The sequence below is a fragment of the Barbus barbus genome (genome assembly GCF_936440315.1).
Source record: "Barbus barbus genome assembly, chromosome: 33".
Lineage (NCBI taxonomy): Eukaryota > Metazoa > Chordata > Actinopteri > Cypriniformes > Cyprinidae > Barbus > Barbus barbus.
The window spans coordinates 13,405,287-13,424,888 of record NC_136761.1 but is presented as its reverse complement, the minus strand read 5'-3'; the positions used below and the strand labels follow the sequence as shown (position 1 = coordinate 13,424,888).

The 19,602-nt window shown below is 35.0% G+C and overlaps 2 protein-coding genes across 2 annotated transcripts; both read left to right on the top strand.

The window, feature by feature from the left end:
- Positions 1-2,366: 2,366 nt before the first annotated feature.
- LOC306853566 (beta-synuclein-like) lies at positions 2,367-14,663 on the top strand. The gene is made up of 6 exons (XM_079391069.1): positions 2,367-2,490; positions 3,284-3,414; positions 7,040-7,069; positions 8,216-8,334; positions 10,928-11,014; positions 13,884-14,663. The coding sequence occupies exons 2-6, from the start codon at positions 3,294-3,296 to the stop codon at positions 13,911-13,913; spliced, it is 387 nt and encodes a 128-aa protein (XP_079247195.1). The 5' UTR covers positions 2,367-2,490; positions 3,284-3,293; the 3' UTR covers positions 13,914-14,663.
- Positions 14,664-15,190: 527 nt separating this feature from the next.
- Positions 15,191-16,624, top strand: LOC306852841 (uncharacterized protein; the record flags this gene model as incomplete). Its single annotated transcript, XM_079389949.1, has 3 exons — positions 15,191-15,269; positions 16,172-16,234; positions 16,521-16,624. 3 exons carry the CDS (start codon positions 15,191-15,193, stop codon positions 16,622-16,624), a joined length of 246 nt encoding a protein of 81 aa, XP_079246075.1.
- Between the last annotated feature and the right edge of the window lie 2,978 nt (positions 16,625-19,602).

The following is a 19,602-nucleotide window of genomic DNA, read 5'->3' as shown; positions in this document are numbered from 1 at the left end:
AAGATTTTTTGCTAAAAGGTGGATTCGAACCCGGGTTGATCGCCTCAAAATGAATATGACACATACTTTACCACCTGCACCACTAGAGCTGAGGACTAATAACCATCTTTTGTAATGTTGACTAGCCCAATCACACGTTGGTGGGTGGAGTATGTGTAAGTAGCCTCTGCCAACAAAGCGGGCTATTTGTTTTTTTGTTTTTGTCATCTGATCCTCTTTCACCTAATATAATTACCTGAGAGTACCCCTGAGATTTTAAAATAAATATTTTAATAATTAAATATCACATTTGAGTGTTCATGGTTCTCTGACATTGGTTATGGCCACATAACATACAGGTAAAAAAATAAATTTGTTTTATTTTGACTGGTTTTAAAATTATTTATTTTAATTTAACATTTTTATGATTTAATTAATTATCAGCTTTTCATTAAACTCATAAACCCTCTCCAGTTCCTTCACAAACCCAGTTTGGGAAACCTTGACGTAATATAATGTTTAATGCACTGTTGTTAATAACAATGAATGGAATATATTTCCTTACTATGTATTTTTATCAATATGGTACAGGATTATCCAATTTTAATCAATGTGATAAACGAGATAGGTCAAAAGTAATCTAAAAGTAGTCTGATTATATTACCTAAAATGTGTAATGTAATGCATTAGGTTACTAACTACAATTTTTGTCATGCAATTTGGAATCAGTAACAGACTACAATATTTAGGGTTTGGCACACACACTAGTGGAATTAATACACTAACAGTTTCCAACTGGCAGGTAGTCCTGCTGCAGGGAGGCATGAGGACTGCAGATGTGACCAGAGCAATAAACTGCAATGTCTGTAAAGTAAACCGCCTAAGACAGTGCTACAGGAGTGCTACAGGGAGACAGGAAGGACAGCTGATCGTCTTTGCAACCACATGTTCCCCTTAGTTAAAGAACTTGCAAAAAGTGCCTGTGGAGTATCTCACAGCAAGAACTGCAATATTTTGTATAGTCTGCTAGGATGAGATGCACAGCTGGAGGAAACTCAAGATACTTACTGCTACTTTTGATATTGACCACCATATATACAGTGTATGGTTCCAAAAAGGAAATAAAAAAACGCTTTGCCACTCTGAAATGACTGCATCGATGAAAGCGCGGCTGATTGTAAAGAATAAAAAGCTTAATATCCTGAGACTTTGCTGCCCAGTGTATTTAATAGTTCGCTGTCCGCGGTGCTGAAATTCAGATTTTCAATCTGCTGCCATACTGATAATTGCTCTGGCCACATTACTCGATCAAAGCGAATTAGCGAATACTCCTGAATAACCTAAACAATGTTATACTTGTATAAAACAGCAGATGGCACAAGAAGCATAGAAATGGGAGTTATGTTTAACGGCTGATGTCATAGGTGTGAAAGCTACATCACTACAAGAAATCAACGATCCCCATAATGTGTTTCAACGTGTGAAATCTCATTTTACTTGATCAAAACACATGTAGGCCTACATGAAAATATGTATCCGACACAGATCGTTCGACATAAGGAGTTATTGATAATGGAAAGTTTGAAATCACCAGCTGGGGCTGATGTTTACAAGACTTTAAACACGCTTGGACAAAATCAATTGGTCAAGCCCCAGAAAGAAGACGGTGCGCGCGATCGCAAAAATATATGGATCGACTTCATCCCTCCATTTGTGTTTGGTCATGGCGACACATATGATTGTAGTCTCTCAACAATACACAATACTGTCTGTATGAGCTGATGTCCTTTGTAGATAGATAGATAGATAGATAGATAGATAGATAGATAGATAGATAGATAGATAGATAGATAGATAGATAGATAGATAGATAGATAGATAGATAGATAGATAGATAGATAATGAAAAAACTTATATATTCACATTATAAAGGTTTTAGTTAATACATATTTAACCACCAATTACTTAGAGGATTTATATATATATATATATATATATATATATATATATATATATATATATATATATATATATGTGTGTGTGTGTGTATGTGTGTGTGTGTGTGTGTGTGTGTGTGTGTGTGTGTGTGTGTGTGTGTGTGTGTGTTATATATACGGAGTTTGGTTGAGTGTCATAAGAAACACTATGAAGGAAAGTCTAGCTATCACACATCATCTGTAAGTGCAAATGATCAAATAATACCTGACAGTACAGTATGAAGCAGATGTGCAATTTAATCGCACTTGCCTCATCACCTGACGATCTCAGTCTCAGTTTTAATTGGCTAAGGATCCAGCATTAGTCTCAGAGCGTCACAGGCCATTACAGCTGGGGTCTGACACCCCCATGATCAATACCATGAGCTGCGTCGATCGTCTCATCCTCTCGTCCTCATTGGCTGAGCGCATCCAGAGGAAGGCCCACCTCAACATCGTAGTGTAAAATTTCCTTCCACGATATTTCTATCTACTACGCAATTGAAGCATAAGGACAAAGAAGGTGCTTTAAAAGGTACGTTTTAATTTTCATTACACCTCCACGAGGCTCAAACGCAGTTGTTTATATGAGCATGAACCGAGATCGTGTGAAAATACTAACGCTGTGCTCGTAAGCACACAAAAACCCCGTGCACTTCGATGGAAACGAGTATTCGCGTGCTTGTGTGCAAATTAAAACATTGCATGTTGAATTTTGAATGCAACCTGATGATAAAACACGCAATTGTTTAATTTGATCCGTGTCGTGTCCAGTGTGAGGACACTGGAGAGGTGACACCATATTGTAAAGTAGAAGTACAAGATTCATCTTCTGTTTGCGTTTAAAATGAAATATCTTTTCTGAAACACTGTCGGTAATGTGTCGACACACGTTGTTCTTCATTATAGTAATGCATTCGTTCTATCAAATGTTTTAAATCGACTATATAAACCAAAAAAGCACGTGCTATTTATAATTTACACAAGCCATAAATTATGTCTCTCTGGAAACCGTATAGATGTTCAATATAAGATGAGCCGTTTGAGTAATAATTAATGAGTTTGTGAACATCTCGAGGACACCTCCTGCTGTTAAAGCTGAAAAATAACGTCAGCTGATGGTGTGAATGTTCTCATCTCATTGTGTGTGCTTGTTATGGGCGTTTTATCTTCAGGGAAATTAGACTCCTTATTGTACGACTGACAGCCTGCTATTAGCACACACACTTGCTCTCAATTCCAAATGAACCCACATTTGATATATACAGTGCAACACAAACCCTGTTTTTCATTGTGCACTGCTACATAACTTGCTCTCTTGGATGCAGAGGGGCCAAGATGGATGTTTTTATGAAGGGGCTTTCTAAAGCTAAAGAAGGTATGGCAGTGGCCGCAGAGAAGACCAAGGAAGGCGTTGCGGTGGCTGCAGAGAAGACCAAGGAAGGCGTGATGTTTGTGGGTAAGACATGGAGCATATAATTCTCTTTTTTTTTTAATGCATGCATATCACGAATCAAGCGTGAGCTCAGTGGGAGTGGGAGGGACCATGAAGCTCAGAGCCTGAGGGCCAGGAGGGGGTTGCTATCTGTTTCACTGCCGCTTCTCAGAGCATCGCTATAGGTTCAGCCACTATTGTGTAATTTTGTGATTGGCTGGGATATTGGGTGGGGTTTTCCAGGCCTCTTACCTCTACCATGTCCTATTTAATTTTGTTTTCTTAAAGAGCCATATAGAGCCACATTTCTTGTGTATATTGTGGGTTTTTTTGGAATTATTTTAAATAACATTAGATACAATTTTTAGAATGATGATTATTATAAATGCAGTTTGGCCTCGTATTAAGACTAAACTGAAGAAAATTCATTCTAATTCTTTTTATAAATTTGTGGAAGGCACTCTGCAAATACATTTGAAATTAAATTGAAATATCTTCAAATATTTCAATAATTTATTTTGGTTTATTTAATTTTATTTAAACATGTTGTGTTTTAACATTTACCTTTCTCAAACAATATAAATGGGGTTTTATTCATGAAAATATATAGCTGCTTTTTTATTTTAAAAAGGTGGTCCTTTACAAGAGTATCATCATATTTGGAGTCTTTAGCAATCAAACATTTGCATGGAAAAATATAACTTTTGCTTATTACCTGATATTAACTTCTAAAATCTTGATGGTGAATATAATAAAAGGTTAAAACCCCTGGTTTATTCTGTAATGAGTTTATGATGATATTACTCAAAATATAGAAATATATAAAATTATATAAACAAGCTTTTTTAGCAATAGCCTATATCCTAAAATATTTAGAAATTTTGAGATGATATACTTATTTTCAAATATAGTTCATTTAATTGTGATTACAGAAGTTAATGTAAAATGTTGCCAAGAAAATCTTTTTATATCAAGGGTCCTTGGAATGGAAAGTTGTCAAAAGATTGCAAACCCCTCCTCTGCAGATGATTCCAATTCACGTGGGTTGTTGTGATCACTCATCTTTTCAATATTTCTCACAACCAATGCTGTGACAGTCCTGTTTGCAAACTGGTTGTCATCACTCTTTAGCACACAACCTCCTGAAATGGCCTCTTTAATCATCAATGGATTTTACATCTGGAAAATGAAAAGCGCTCATGATACTGGACTGATATTGATTCTAGTATAACATAAACTGTACAGAGAAAATCCATTTCATGTAACCTGATCTTATAAGGGGATTCTTAATGTACACTCTAATTTGAGAGTGAAATAACACCGTGTGAGATGGTTGACTTCTGGAGCCGGTCCAGCATCTCTCTGATCTCCTACCGGGTTGGAAAAAAGCCTTACGGGCCACATGTCACACAATTCCATGAGCTCATATACCTCTATACGCACAGCGCCCGTGAAAAAGAGCTCTCCGTATAAAAAACAGACGTGAGTGACAGTCCAAATCCTTTTATTGTATGGCATATAGAGCTGAAAGAAAGGAAAATTGTCTTTCCATGCATGTCTGAAATAATTCAAGCTTACTCATCTTGTTGCTGTGCACTTTGATCAGTAAGACGAGACGTTGATCTAGTCTGTTGACCTGCTGTAATTGGAGATTGAGAGGGCATTTGTGTTTAAGTGCCCAGCGCAAACACTCATTCATAGTTCTCTGTTTTGATGTTGGGATGAATGAATAATAGAATCCCTTCACATAAAAACCAGCGTCCCAGAGAGAGACAGTTAACCCAGATACGGTTGCTTTGCACATCGTCTTGTACGGTTGCTGACGTTTTCTTTGCGGTGAACACAAGGTTGCACTTACTTCGGACAACCGTGGCGACCTGGGATGCCATGCTTGAATGGCCTTATGGGAGTTTGTGTTAGCGTGTGGAGGAGGGGTTACGGGTAGCTGATAGGTTCTTGTTCCACCTTGGACAGCAGCTGCAAGATCTCACACTTTCTTATGCACATGCGCCACCGGCACCAACCCATCTGAGGATAGATTGAAGAGGAAGAGGCTTCTGCTAATGTCACACTGGCTCGTTTTGTCCTACTGCTATAATGCTTGTCTAATTTCCTGTCTGCACACATTTATTTCCTGAGTGGTTTCTCATCCTCATATCGAGCTGTATATTCCCTGCTGTATATTTAGTGGTTATTGGTTATTGTTTACCCCCCCCCCCCCACACACACACACACACACACACACACACACACCATTTGTGCTCCACACATGATACCTCAAATTGTGTGGCTTGTTGGATATATTTATATATATATATATATATATATATATATATATATATATATATATATATATATATATATATATGAGACACGTACATCTTGTTTATTTTTTACTACTACTGAATCATGTTTTATATTATGTTTTAAATTTAAAAAATGATCAACAGTAGTACAATAGTGCATTTTTTTTGTTTGCTGTTTGTGCAAATAGGAATGCAAAATAATATTTGTTTTATATAAGTTTGGGGTCAGTAAGATTTTTTGTTTTGTTTTGTTTTTTAATTATTATTTATTTTTATTTATTTTTTCATTTACAAAAATAAATAAAATGTAAAATTTTGTTGTTGTTATTTTTTTATATATTTATAAATTTAATCTATTCCTGTGGTGACAAAGCTGAAATTTTCAGCATCATTACTCCAGTGTCACATGATCTTTCAGAAATCATTCTAATATGCCATTTTGAAGTTCAAATAACATATATTATTATAACAGTTGGAAACAGCTGATTAGTATTTTTGTGGAAACTGTGTTGCATTCTCTTCATTATTCTATGATGAATAGAAAGGTAAAAAGAACAGCATTGCATCCTTGCTAAAGAAAAAGTATTGATTTATTTAAAAAATGTGTATATATATTCTGCATTCCAAACCGATTCCAAAAAAAAAAAAAAAACATAAAATGGAACAAATACGATATTAGCAACATAATGGGGAAAAAGGTCTTGAAGCTCTTGGCAACCTCATTTCCGAAAAATGTAGTAAAATTATAGACATTTCCTTTAGTGATGATAGATTAGTCCTGATTAAGCACTTACAATCTGCCCTTTTTTATCTAAAATGATACTTCTGTTACACTGTGCATTCATGAGCAAGTCTTTCCCATTTTAAGAAGCAAATTTGTTATAATGACTCAAGTGCTGTAGATGAAACACATCAGCTGTAATGAGTCACGGGTGAATGACTCTAGTTAAAACATCTTTTTGCTCAAGAGTAATTTGTCATCTCTCTTGTAAGAATCATACTCAGACTGAGACACAGAGTTCTATTTGCCATCGCAGTATATGGTAACTCCCTTCTTAGGATGTGTTTCTGAGCTGTAGTTCACTCAAGCAGGGCGGTTAAGGTGGCAGGTCTGAGATACAGGTTCAATTAGCTCTAATGATTTTTCAGTGAACCTTTAAATGAAGCTATTCTTGGAGTTCCAGGCTTGTATTTCACATTGTCTTTCTACTCATTACCTGTCTGTATCATGCGCCTACTTTCAACCTTATCGCAGAACCTTCAGAGGGGCTAATTTAATGTGTGTTTCCATATTGTTATGGGCTGTGTACATGTTTTTACAATATTCTTTTGTGTGCTTGCAGGCAACAAGACCAAAGACAGCGTTGCAACAGGTAAGATGATTCTGCAAATTGTTCTTTAGTCTTGTAAATAATGAATGTGTCTCATTTAATGTGTTCAAAAGGCATGGCTTACAGCCAGGAAGTGGAACAGAGACAAATAGTTCTGTGCCTAGGTGATATTTCAGAAGGTTATTTGTCTAGGACAGATGGAAAACTAGAAAAGTCAGAGTGTTTTTCAGTATGATTAACTGTTGCCCTCTTGCTTGAGCTAGGGTTATTAAAGAAATTAAAACAAACTAAAAAAAAACTTACTTGGAAAAAAAAAAATTCAATGTTAACTGAAAATATATATAAAAGAAAAATTTAACTTATTTTAGTTCAGCTAGTTGCCAAGGTGTCATTTTTATTTTATTTTAGTTTAAATTTAAGTACTAAAAAAACGTTATTAAAAACTGATAAGAACTACATAGGCATATTTAAAAATAAAACAAAATTACAAAACACAGGAAAATTACTAAAACTTGAACTTAATTTTAAATGAAAACAGAAAATATAAAAAAGCTAATTTAGAATTAAAAAAATTTTTAATAGTATATTAATGTACAATGTGTACTGTATATAATGCATTATAAAGTGATTCCCATTTAATGCCTACCAATAGGTATTTTCTTGTAAATAATTTTAAGTTATATTATACATTATATTAATATAAAACACATGAACAATAACCAATTTCATTAATAAAATTTGTATAATAATAATACTATTATTATATCTATGATTCAGATTTTTTTTAAACAATAGTTGTAAAAACTATAATAATCTAATTATATTTTTATATTATATAATAAATAATACATGTTTATTTTTCATACGTAGTATGTACATTCACAACAAGTTTATGAACAAGGTTTAATCATAACTAAATTAGTGACAGTATTTAATACAATTGGTCATTTATTGATGTAATCTAATCTGAGCCAGCTAATTTTGTCATAATAATATCGCCATAAACTGATTTTATTCAATAAAATAAAATCCAATAACACTGATATTGTCACAGACAATAGCCTCAGATAATTTCCAAATTTATTTCTTGTGTTGCCAAATAAATATTGAATTTCTGAGAGTGTGTGTCTCTGTTGAAAATGGGTTGTGTCTGTGTTTAAAAACGTGCTGTGTTTCATGATTGGTCAGTGGCTGAGAAGACCTCTGAGAAGGCCTCTCAACTGGGAGGAGCTGTGATGTCTGGAGCCGGAAACATCGCTGCTGCCACCGGCCTGGTGAAGAGAGACGAGTTCCCCAGTGACATGAATGTATGTTTTTGTCATTATTATTACCTGCTATTATATACCATTCTGTCTTTTAAAAAGTCGATTGTAAAAATGTGCAGTTGTTATTTAGCTTTTATTTAGCTATTTTCATTAAGGTAGGAGCTATTTCTATCTAATCAAACCCTTAAAAATGATTTCTGATGTAGTCAGGTTGATTTTGTCATAATATTTTTTGACTTGATATTTTAGGTTAGATGGCAAAATTTTTAACATTGAAAATTTGTCACATTTCTGATCAGTTTTACTTATTAATAGGATAGACAATGTAGTGAACACTACACTGTTAAAAAAAGATTATTTGAAGTTGTTCACAAAAAACAATTTCAGTCTTTCGACTTAAGAATTTCATATTTAATTCAATATTACTTGCTGTTCATTTGAGTGAAAATTGTTTCAAAGACATTTTGACATGGTTATGGATTATTCCATGAGAAATACATGATATTAGAAAAATAATAAAGTCTCAGTGACTAGATGAATATCAGAGGGCTGTACACCTCATACACTCACCTTCACCGCATAACACATGACACATAATGGAGGGCTGGTCACCCCTCTGGGAATATCGTGTCTTACTTTGTGCTTCTGTCCTGCTGAGTCCACCCCCCCCCCCCCCCCCCCCCCATTCTCTCACTCTTTCTCTCTCTCTCTCTCTCGACCTTGTCCAATGTCACTTAGCACTTTGCACAGTACTTAAAAATGCACTATGGGAGGAGAATTCAGCCAGTCTTCAAATTTAGGCAGATCTGCTTCAGTTTAAACAAACTGTTGATTTCAGAGTGCTTTGGGATTTGAGCAATAGTGGTGTTCATGACAGATTTACATGTGTGGTCTTCCACGGATTTTCCCCACCGGGCTTAAAAATGAGTCTTGTCCTTTGTGGTGACTCGGTAATCTCATAAATCACTTAGAGGGAAAATCAGTGTAAGAAGCTTGCAGCATATGTGCTTGTGGTGTTTACAGTTATGTGTGTGTATGAAGCCCGCTGGAGCCGAAGAATAAAAACACAATGCCACTGTCATCGATTTTAAAGCTCTAGTGCTTCGGCTAAGCTGTCATCATCCAAATGATTTTGAGTGCAGCTATTGTCATAAGGAAAATGTGTGATGGTTGGTTTAAGTGTGTAGTTTAGCGGTTTTGAAACATGTGAAAGTGTGTGGGTGGTCAGTGCTAACTGAACTGAGCCATTTGTGTGTGTGTGTGTGTGTGTGTGTGTGTGTGTGTGTGTGTGTGTGTGTGTTTGTGTACTAGACTAGAACAGTCTATAGTCTGATTGTGGGTCGTTCTCAGGAAACGTTCTCATTGCCACTTGTGCTTTGTGTGTCTTACTACTGATCTAATTAACAAATACAGACTTTACCCACATTATTTGTGAGATTAAACAGTTTATCATGTAATTCAAAATAACTTTTCAACTAAAACATGCATTTTATTTTTAAACTAAATTAAAATATATGTGTTTTTCTTCTGAATATAGCAATGGCAAAACATTTGAATTATCAATATTTTAAAAAATAACATTTAAAAATATAGTATTTTTAGTTTTTGTTTACTTTAAAAGTGTTTTATGCATTTATCGGTTACACTTTATTTTAAGGTGTCCTTGTTACAGTGTAATTATACATTTAAGTACTGAGTAATAGTAACTAATTAAATGTACTTACTATATGATTAGGGTTAGGATTAGGGTTTGGCTTAGGGTTGCTTGCATGTAATTGTGCATAATTAAGTGTTATTATAATAGTAAGTACATGTAACGTACGACAAAAACGTACGACACCTTAAAATAAAGTGTTACCCATTTATCTCATAATGTCTCAAAATAATATCAAATAATACAAAAATAGTAAGAAAGACTGTAAAAAAGAAACATCTCTGCTTGAACCAATTGGTCAAACAATTATGATGAAACTTTTTAAAATATGTCTGAAAGATCAATGTAATATTTTTTAAGGGGGAAATGTCTCAGATTTGATATTGAAATAAATAACTAATCAGAATTTTTTTGAGATGTCTATAATGGAAAAATTAAAAAAAGAGATTTTCTGAGGGATCAGCAGTAATCTCTTTTCAAATGAAGGTATAAAACAACTCTCCTAAAATGCTTTAGTATTAATGACACTGTTTCAATGTAGCTTGATTGACATGAAGGGTTTGACAGGCTGTGTTGTGATATTAGAACTGTATATGCTAGAATATGATCTAATTGACTGTGATAGCTCAGTTTAAAAATAAACCTTCCAGTGACCCAGAACTGTAAAGAAAATCTATCTACTGTATGTAGGTAAAGAGAGTCTCTCTCTCTCTCTGTTTTTCTCACTCTGCCAAGACATAAAATGGAGTTTGATGAGGTATATGAAGTTGTAGGATGCATACTAAAGCACATTAGCAGATGTACCACTGATATATTGTAAATAGCGTAAATGGCACAGAAAAGTGCTTATATTTAGTCTCTATCTGTGATAGTGATGCTAGTATAATTCAGGTCAGTGTTTTAAACTGCCTCTTCATGAGCAAATCTTTTGCTGTTGTTGGATTTTGAAGACATGGTGTGCTTTCACATGTGTGTTAACAGCCTGAGTTTGGTCAGGAAGCCACCGAGGAGCCAATGGGAGAAGGTCTCATGGACCCTGAGGGACAGACATACGACGACTCTCAGCGGGTAAGAACATCAGCATTCACAGAAGCACACAACTCTACCTGACACACGCATCAGACATGGCCAAGTCCAAGACGAGTTTCAACTTTTAATAGTCTTCCGGATAACGCTTTAGTATAAGGGACCGATTCTCACTATTAACTAGTTGCTTATTAGCATGCATATGAATAACATATTAGCTGTTTATTAGTACTTATAAAGCACATATTCTGCATGATCATATTCTACATTCCTAATCCTACCCGATACCTAAATTTAACTAGCGTACTAAATATTAATAAGCAGCAAATTAGGAGTTTATTGAGTCAAAAGTCTTAGTTAATGGTTTGTTAATAGAGGAAATTGGACCTTAAAATAAAGTGTGACCATTTTCTGTATCCTGCAATGTAGTTTTATAAACCAAGAGCATTATATTAATTGTTATTGATTATTAAATAAATATTATATTAAACATAATACATTTAATATAATTCGGCAAGGGAAGGGCTGGACAAACTGCTTTTATTTATTTATTTATTTATTTATTAGTATTTTTCCCCAGAAATATATAATTAAAACTTCTATTCAGTAGGGATTCATCAACTTCAAAAGTGACATTAAAGTCAATTATAATGTGACAATGCAATATAAATTGCATTTTAAAATATAGTAAAATATTTTACGTTATAACAATATTGTTTTAAATAATAATAATATTTTTTAGTATTACTGTTTTATGTATTTTTGATCAAATAGATGGTGTTAGAAACTTCTTTCAAGAAGTTCTTTGCAAATTTTCTTTCTTTCTGTTTTTGTTTCTTTCTTTGTTTCTTTCTTTCTTTGCAACAATGTTGCAATATATAATATATGAATGTTTCCTTGTAAGCCTAAAGACTTGCGTTGATCAAGATCTCAAATTCTGGCATTGTTCTTGACAACTTGTTTTGTCTTTAAATCAAAGTTTAAATCAAATAATTTCAGCCAGTATATCATGTTCATGTCCATTTTTAATTTATTTGTTAAGGTAAGGAGCTGTGTAAAACTAAATGTCCTTCAGGGTGATAATACATTTTTATTATACAATAATACCCAGCTGTCTGTACATTATACCTTACATAATTGTTTGTTTGTTTGTTAGGGTTTTCGTGTGTGTGTGTGTGTGTGTGTGTATGTGTGGATCCAGGGTTATAATACCAATGATTCTTCGCAGAATTATGTATCTAATTTAACCCCAGACATTTATTATTAACACATGAATTTCTCAAACGTGCCATCGGTGCACATAGATATGGTGGGATTCCCTGTGTGACATCTTTCCTGCTTCCTCTCCTTCCTCTAAGCCTCCCTCCCCCTCCTTCTATTTGCTTTTTCCCTCTGATTACTTCACTGCCATGCTAAATATGCCTGCATGGAAGTGGTGGTGACGTTAAATGCCCTGTTGCATTGTGTTGGAGGCTCCCCCTGCCCTGTTGAGGAGATGGGCTCTTCCAGTAGATGCTCTCTCACACAGGGAACCAGGACCATCAGATAATGATACTGACATTTAATATGTGCGGTATCCTCAGATTCAGATCTTCAGACCTTACTAATATAGCTCCAGCATGATGTGCAATTATATTCATTAAATAAATCAGATGCTTATGATCTGAAAGCATCAGCTGCCACCTGCTGGGGAAAATGAGGCACTGCAGCAGACCTCAAACAGAACCAATATAGTAGGAAAAGCATCATGATGAGATGTAGTTAATCATCATATGTGACCATGGACCACAAAACCAGTCATAAGTGTCAATTTTTGGAAATTGAGAAATTTTCCATTTGATGTATAGTTTGTTAGGATAGGACAGTATTTGGCTGAGATACAACTATTTGAAAATCTGGAATCTGAGGGTGCAAAAATATCAAAATACTGAGAAAATCGCCTTTAAATTTGTTTAAATGAAGTTCTTAGCAATGCATATTACTAATGAAAAATTACGTTTTTTATATATTTACAGTAGGAAATTCACTGAATATCTTCATGGAACATGATCTTTACTTAATGTCCTAATGATTTTTGGCATAAAAGAAAAATGGGTAACACTTTACAATAAGGTGTCATTTATTAACATTAGTCAATGTATTAACTAACATGAACAAACAATGAACAATGCATGTTTTACTCTATTTATTAATCTTTGTTAATGTTAGTTAATGAAAATACAGTTGTTCATTGTTAATTCATGTTAATTCACAGTGCATTAACTAATGTTAGTAAATGCTGAAATTGACATTAACTAAGATTAATAAATACTGTAGAAGTGTTCTTAATTCATGTTTACTAATGTTGTTAACTAATGAACCTTATTGTAAAGTGTTACCGAAAAATGGATAATTTTGACCCATACAATGTAGTTTTGGCTATTGCTACAAATATACCCCAGCGACTTAAGACTGGTTTTGTGGTCCAGGGTCACATATTCTGATTAAATTGACTTTATGTGTGGGATCCTAATGTATATTGTGTAAAAATAATAGTAATAATTTTAAAGATAACAATTTGTCCTCTAGGCTAATCAAAAGCTAAAGGGTTGCATATATTAATGTTATTTGTGTTTGGGTTCAGTTTAACTCAAAAGCTACATTGTAGAAAAATACAAACAAAAATGGTGTGTATACCAAAACGGAAAAAAACTATGTGGGGAAAAAGTCTGCCTTTTTTGTTTTTGTTTTATAAGCAGTAGAACATTTTAATGAAGGCAAAAATAAATAAATATATAAATTATAATCATTTCTAATTTTATAAAAAATACATATTAAATATGTCAGGTTTTCATATTAAAAATGTATGAAGTGTGTATGATCATTTTCTTCTCATTTTTAAGATATTAAATTTTTCTGTTTCTGCTCACAGGATAACCAAGATTATGAGCCAGAGGCATAAACAACACATTCCAAGTCCAAGTCCAGCCAGCAGCACAAAAAGTTTATATCGATAACAAGTACAAATCCTAAACACGCAAAAAAAAACTAAACAAAAAAAGTGCAAAAAAAAAAAATACAGAAAAAGATAAATATCTATTCCAGTTAATCCTGCCGAGAAATGTTCTTCCTATCAGATATATACTTTTATTATGATCTATTGTAAATGTCATGTTCTGACAGTAACGTGTTGGATGTAGCTCTATGCTGACTGCCGGAGGGCGCTCTGTCTCGTTTCCTTGCCTCCCTCCCAATGAAACGAGACCTGCCCTTCCTATTGTGACTCTTTGTACTCGTGTAACTGCATTTCTATATGTGTAATAGATGTTTCAGATCTTCCAATAACATATTGGGGGATAAAATATCTTTGGGTAAATATGATATTATATATAACTGTGTGCAATGCCTGTTTGTGGGATTTTACTTTCATTTTTAATTTAATATTGAAGCAAGCTATTTATTTAATGTTTTCAAAGTAAGAGTTTTATACGTTGTAACTTTATAGTTGCTTGTGATATCATTCCAGTGGATTGTTTGTTAGAATTGGGCAATTTGTATATGTGTGTATGTAAGCGTTTGTGTACTGGAGATTTTAAAGTTAGTGTAAATGTGTCTTGAAATGTTTATGGATGTCAGGTCAATATGTGCTTTACAATGCTGGAAATGTCAATATTACGGTTTCTGAGTCATTCAAGACAAGTGAAACCTCTGTAAATAAAGAAAACAAACAAAAAATCTCCCCGGGTAGTCCTCTTTTTCTTTCTTTTCCTAGAAGTAAAGTCAATGCAACACTATTATGTACTACTTACACAAACACATAAGAATATTTTGGCATTCACTAACAAGATGTCAAAACAAGTGCTTATTATAATTATTAACCACTGTTTTGTTATGCAATACAATACAAAGACACGCATCTAGTTTAAAAGTGTCCATCCTTTGGCATCCATAGAAACTAGCGGAGGGAGTGACGTCCTCCCTCCAGTCTCTTATCAACAGGATGTCTGGCTGTCTCCAGAACAGAACACAGTGCTCTACAGACATGCTGAGCGCAGCAGAATGAGTGGCGTGGCTCAATAGCTGGCATACCTGCATAAACCGGGCACCATTGATGGATTAGCATGTGCAGTCACAGGGGAATGTGGTGCCCTCCGGCAGCAGAGGGTATTTAAGGGCCCCCACTGGCAGCGTCCCACTTACGCCGGGCCGGTAGGACTGTGGGTGTATGTGCTCAGTATCATGGCTTCCTTTAAGAAGTCTCTGGAGGGGCTGAAGAACACAACACAGTCAGCCACTAAAGGCGTCACTGACAGTGCAGGTACTAATGATTACACACTGCTCATCTGGGCTTGCATTTGTATATTTGGAAAATATTTTGAAGGAACAGCTGTACTTTACCTCATATGTGTTTTATTATTGTGCCATGGACTGATTTGAAAGAACTTTGTCGAACAAAATTTTTTAATTTATTTTAACATGAAATACATTTCATAATTTTATCTTATATTTTCTGATTTTTATGTTTTTTTATTATTATTATTATTTGTTTATTTTAAAATAATATGTATTATTGCTATTTATTTTGGGCTGGTTAATACTTTTAATGATTTGGTTTTAAAATTTTACATCAAAATTTGTTTACATGTCTTTTTTTAAGATTTTATATCTTTTAAAATTTCCATCAATAATAGTATTTGTGTAACTTTTGTATACATATTGTGAACTCAACATTAATTATTCCATTAAAATGAATTTTAAAGTACTATTACCAATTTATTAATGTTAAAACTGAAAATGTGGCTGAAGATGATCACTGATAACACTTTAATTAATTAATTACACTTGTGTATTTTAGATGTAATAGTATTTATTGTATTGCAGTGTACATGTAATTGTATTGCAAGTTGTAATATATTTTTAAATATTAGGTGTGATGTTTATATGTACATAATTTGAGTTTTAAACTATACAGTGTGATATGGCAGAAACACTTCACAAATCTTCACTTTGGCATTAAATTAACAAATTTTATCCTTGACAAAGCACATTTAAATAATTAAACAATTTACTATTTAATTATATTATTTATTAATTTATTTATTTGAGTGAGTGAGTGTAGTCCATTTCACCATGCATTAACAAAATTTTTGATACTGCTTTTTAGACACCTTTGTCAATGAATGTGAAAAACAAGCAGTGTGTTTGATAATGTTATTTCAGTTCAGGCAGCGCAAGATGTTGTGCAGCAGGTGGCAGAGTCCTCCAAAGAAACCACCAGTGCAGGTGAGAGAAAGAGTCTGTTAAATGCAGCTGTACAGAAATAAAAATGCACTTAAGTGTGGATGTGCATGATTTCACAGCCTTTTAAAGTGTATTTTAGTGTATACATATTAGTGTATGCATTGTCTTAATGTCTTTAATTTAAAATTTGATTGCATTGTTTTTGCTTGTCTCTGTCAGTTTATTTGCATGCTGCACCATGAAGAATATGCAAACACATCCCTAAAGGAACTCTCTCTCTCTCTCTCTGTCTCTGTTTCTGTGTATGTGTGTATATATATACAAACAGCTGCTGAGGAGGCGTCCAGACAAGCACAGTCTGGTATGGGCACAGCTGCAGAGAAAGCATCAGACACTATTAAGGATTTTGGACACAAATTGAGTTCCAAATAAATGCTGCACTGCCCAAACAATCCAACATTCCTTGTTATCAGAATAGATTCAACCTGAACCTGTGAACTGAATCGTAAAAAATGTACTGGCAACTTTGTAAATGTACCAGCTCCATTTCATCTGCACATCCAATGCAGATTATTTCAGAAATATTTAATTTCAGTTTAACTGTTGATCATCCTATATTCCAAAGTCTGTTCAAAGATGCTTGTGCTTTGAAAATACATGATACATTCCGTTCAGCTGCTGCAGTGTCTCTTCATGGCCATCCTACGTGCTTTTCTATTCTAGTGAAATACGATGTGAGGATATAGAGTATGCAACATCCACTTTCTTAGTAAAAACCCCATATATTATTATTCTCAGCTCCCACGTCACCGGAGGGGGTGGGGGGCGGGGGGTGTAGGGTCAGTGATATGTTGCTATGGCAACATTACACAGATAGACCACAGTGAAAGAACTTTCATTCAAAAGTGCCTTATGGCAGAGCCTGCTATTCAGTATGCCTGTGGATGTAAAGAGATGATGCTTTTGATTACGAACAATGACCCTTTAAATAACTTGCCACATGTTGGCTGCTACTCACCTACTTGTCCTAATTGTGGTGGACTTCAAGTTCAATATATAGTTGAAATTTAAAGAGTACTCAGAATGTAACAAGCATATAACTGACATTTACATTATGGATGCATTAGTCCTATAGATTAACTAGTTGTACATTTCAGGCATGGAAACCTGCTGAGAATGAGCTGCTCTCACCATTAAATCAATGTGTCGAATATTTCCTGCAAAGTTCAGGAGCAGATATGCTTGGTGTCAGGCACTTTATGTCAAAACCTGCCAAAAGAGCAGCTGCTGAGCCCATATTGCATGTGTTTTCTAAGGTGTTGAACAGACTTAGTATGATTGCAGGCAGCTGAAAGTAAGAATAATCTATAGGTCTATAATGTAATGTTTATTTTGCATTTATGGCATGTAAAATTAAGAAAAAAAAACATTATATGATGCCAGATTGCCAGATGCCAGAATCATTTAACAGGTTTTTACTGTAGCATTTTCACAGTTTTTTACCGTTAAAATCATGGTCATTTTTTACAGTGTGGGAGAACATCTAGCAACTAATAAAGTTAATTGACATCAGGTCTGTAACATGATTAGCTATAAAAGGGATGTCTTAGAGAGGTAGAGTCTCTCAGATGTAAAGATGGGCAGAGGCTCTCCAATCTGTGAAAGAGTGTGTTAAAAGATTGTGGAATACTTTAAAAACAATGTTCCTCTACGTCAAATTGCAAACGCTTTGCAAATCTCATCATGTACAGTGCATAACATCATCAAAAGTTTCAGAGAAACTGGAGAAATCTCTGTGCGTAAGGGACAAGGCCAAAGACACAATCCTCCGTGCCATCTACACATGCTAACTAAAGCTCTATCATGCAAAGAGGAAGCCATATGTGAACATGGTCCAGAAGTGCTGTTGTGTCCTGTGGGCTAGTTTAAAATGGACTGTTTCAAAGTGGAAAAGTGTTCTATAGTCAGACGAGTCCAAATTTGACACTCTTGTTGGAAATCAAGGACTCCGTGTCCTCCGGGCTAAAGAGTAGGAGACCTTCCAGCGTGTCTTCAGTGTTCAGTTCAAAAGCCAGCATCTCTGATGGTATGAGGGTGCATAAGTGCATACTGTATGGGTAGCTTGCATGTTTTGGAAGGCATTATGAATGCTGAAATGTATATAAAGCTTTTAGAGCAACATATGCTCCCCTCAAGACGATGTGTATTTCAGCAGGACAATGCTAAACCACATACTGCAGCTATTACAACAGCATGGCTTCGTAGTAGAAGAGCCCAGGTGCTGAATTGGTCTGCCTGCAGTCAAGATCTTTCACCTATACTATAGAGATCATTTGGCGCATCATTAAATGAAAAATACGTCAAAGACGACCACAAACTCTTCAGCAGCTTGAAACCTATATCAGGCAAGAATGGAACCAAATTCCAACACCAAAACTCCAGAAACTCATAACCTCGATGACCAGACATCTTCACACTGTTTTGAAAGGAAGAAGAAATGCTGCACCATGGTAAACATGACCCCTTCCCAACTATTTTGAGACCTATAGCAGGCATCATATTTGAAATTAGCTCATTTTGTGCATACAATTTTAGAATTTATCAGTTTAAACATTTATGTTATCTATGTTCTATTGTGAATAAAAATATTTGCTCATGTGATTTGAAAGTCTTTTAGTTTTTGTTTCATTCAAATAAAAAAAACGTCCCAACATTTCCGGAATTATATATATATATATATATATATATATATATATATATATAATCTCGGTGATACGTATGTAACCACAGTTCCCTGAATAGGGAACGAGATGCTGCGGTGACGTCACCGCATGGGAACACCCTTTGGTGTGATGAATGTCTGAAGCCCTGTACCATCCCGCCAATCCTATTGGCCAAATAGCGCTTGGCACCACCTTACGTATGTGTAAGCATAGTATACCTGTATACTGTGCGCTATTTCACTCAGATTTCATGGACTAAGGAAACGCTATCAAAGGTACGGAACGGCCTGAACCGCAGCATCTCATTCCCTATTCAGGGAACCGTGGTTTCATACGTAACCGAGATGTTCCCTCTCATAGGTCACTTTAATGCTGCGGTGATGTCACCGTATGGGAACGCTATACCATCACACCTGACGTACCTGAGATAACTGGGGTCCGAGGAAAGCATCTGCTCAAGCGGAAAGAACCCGGGAGCCAGGAGCCATCCTCACATCCAGACTGTAGAATTTGACAAAAGTGCCGCAGCACATATATCATCCATAGAAGATCCACTAAGGAAAGCTTGCAACGAAGCCACCGCCCTCGTGGAATGAGCTCGGATTCCCAAAGGCAAAGCGAGCCCGTGCGCCTCATAGGCTAAGGATATAGCCTCAACCAGCTGATGGGACATGCGTTGCTTTGTGA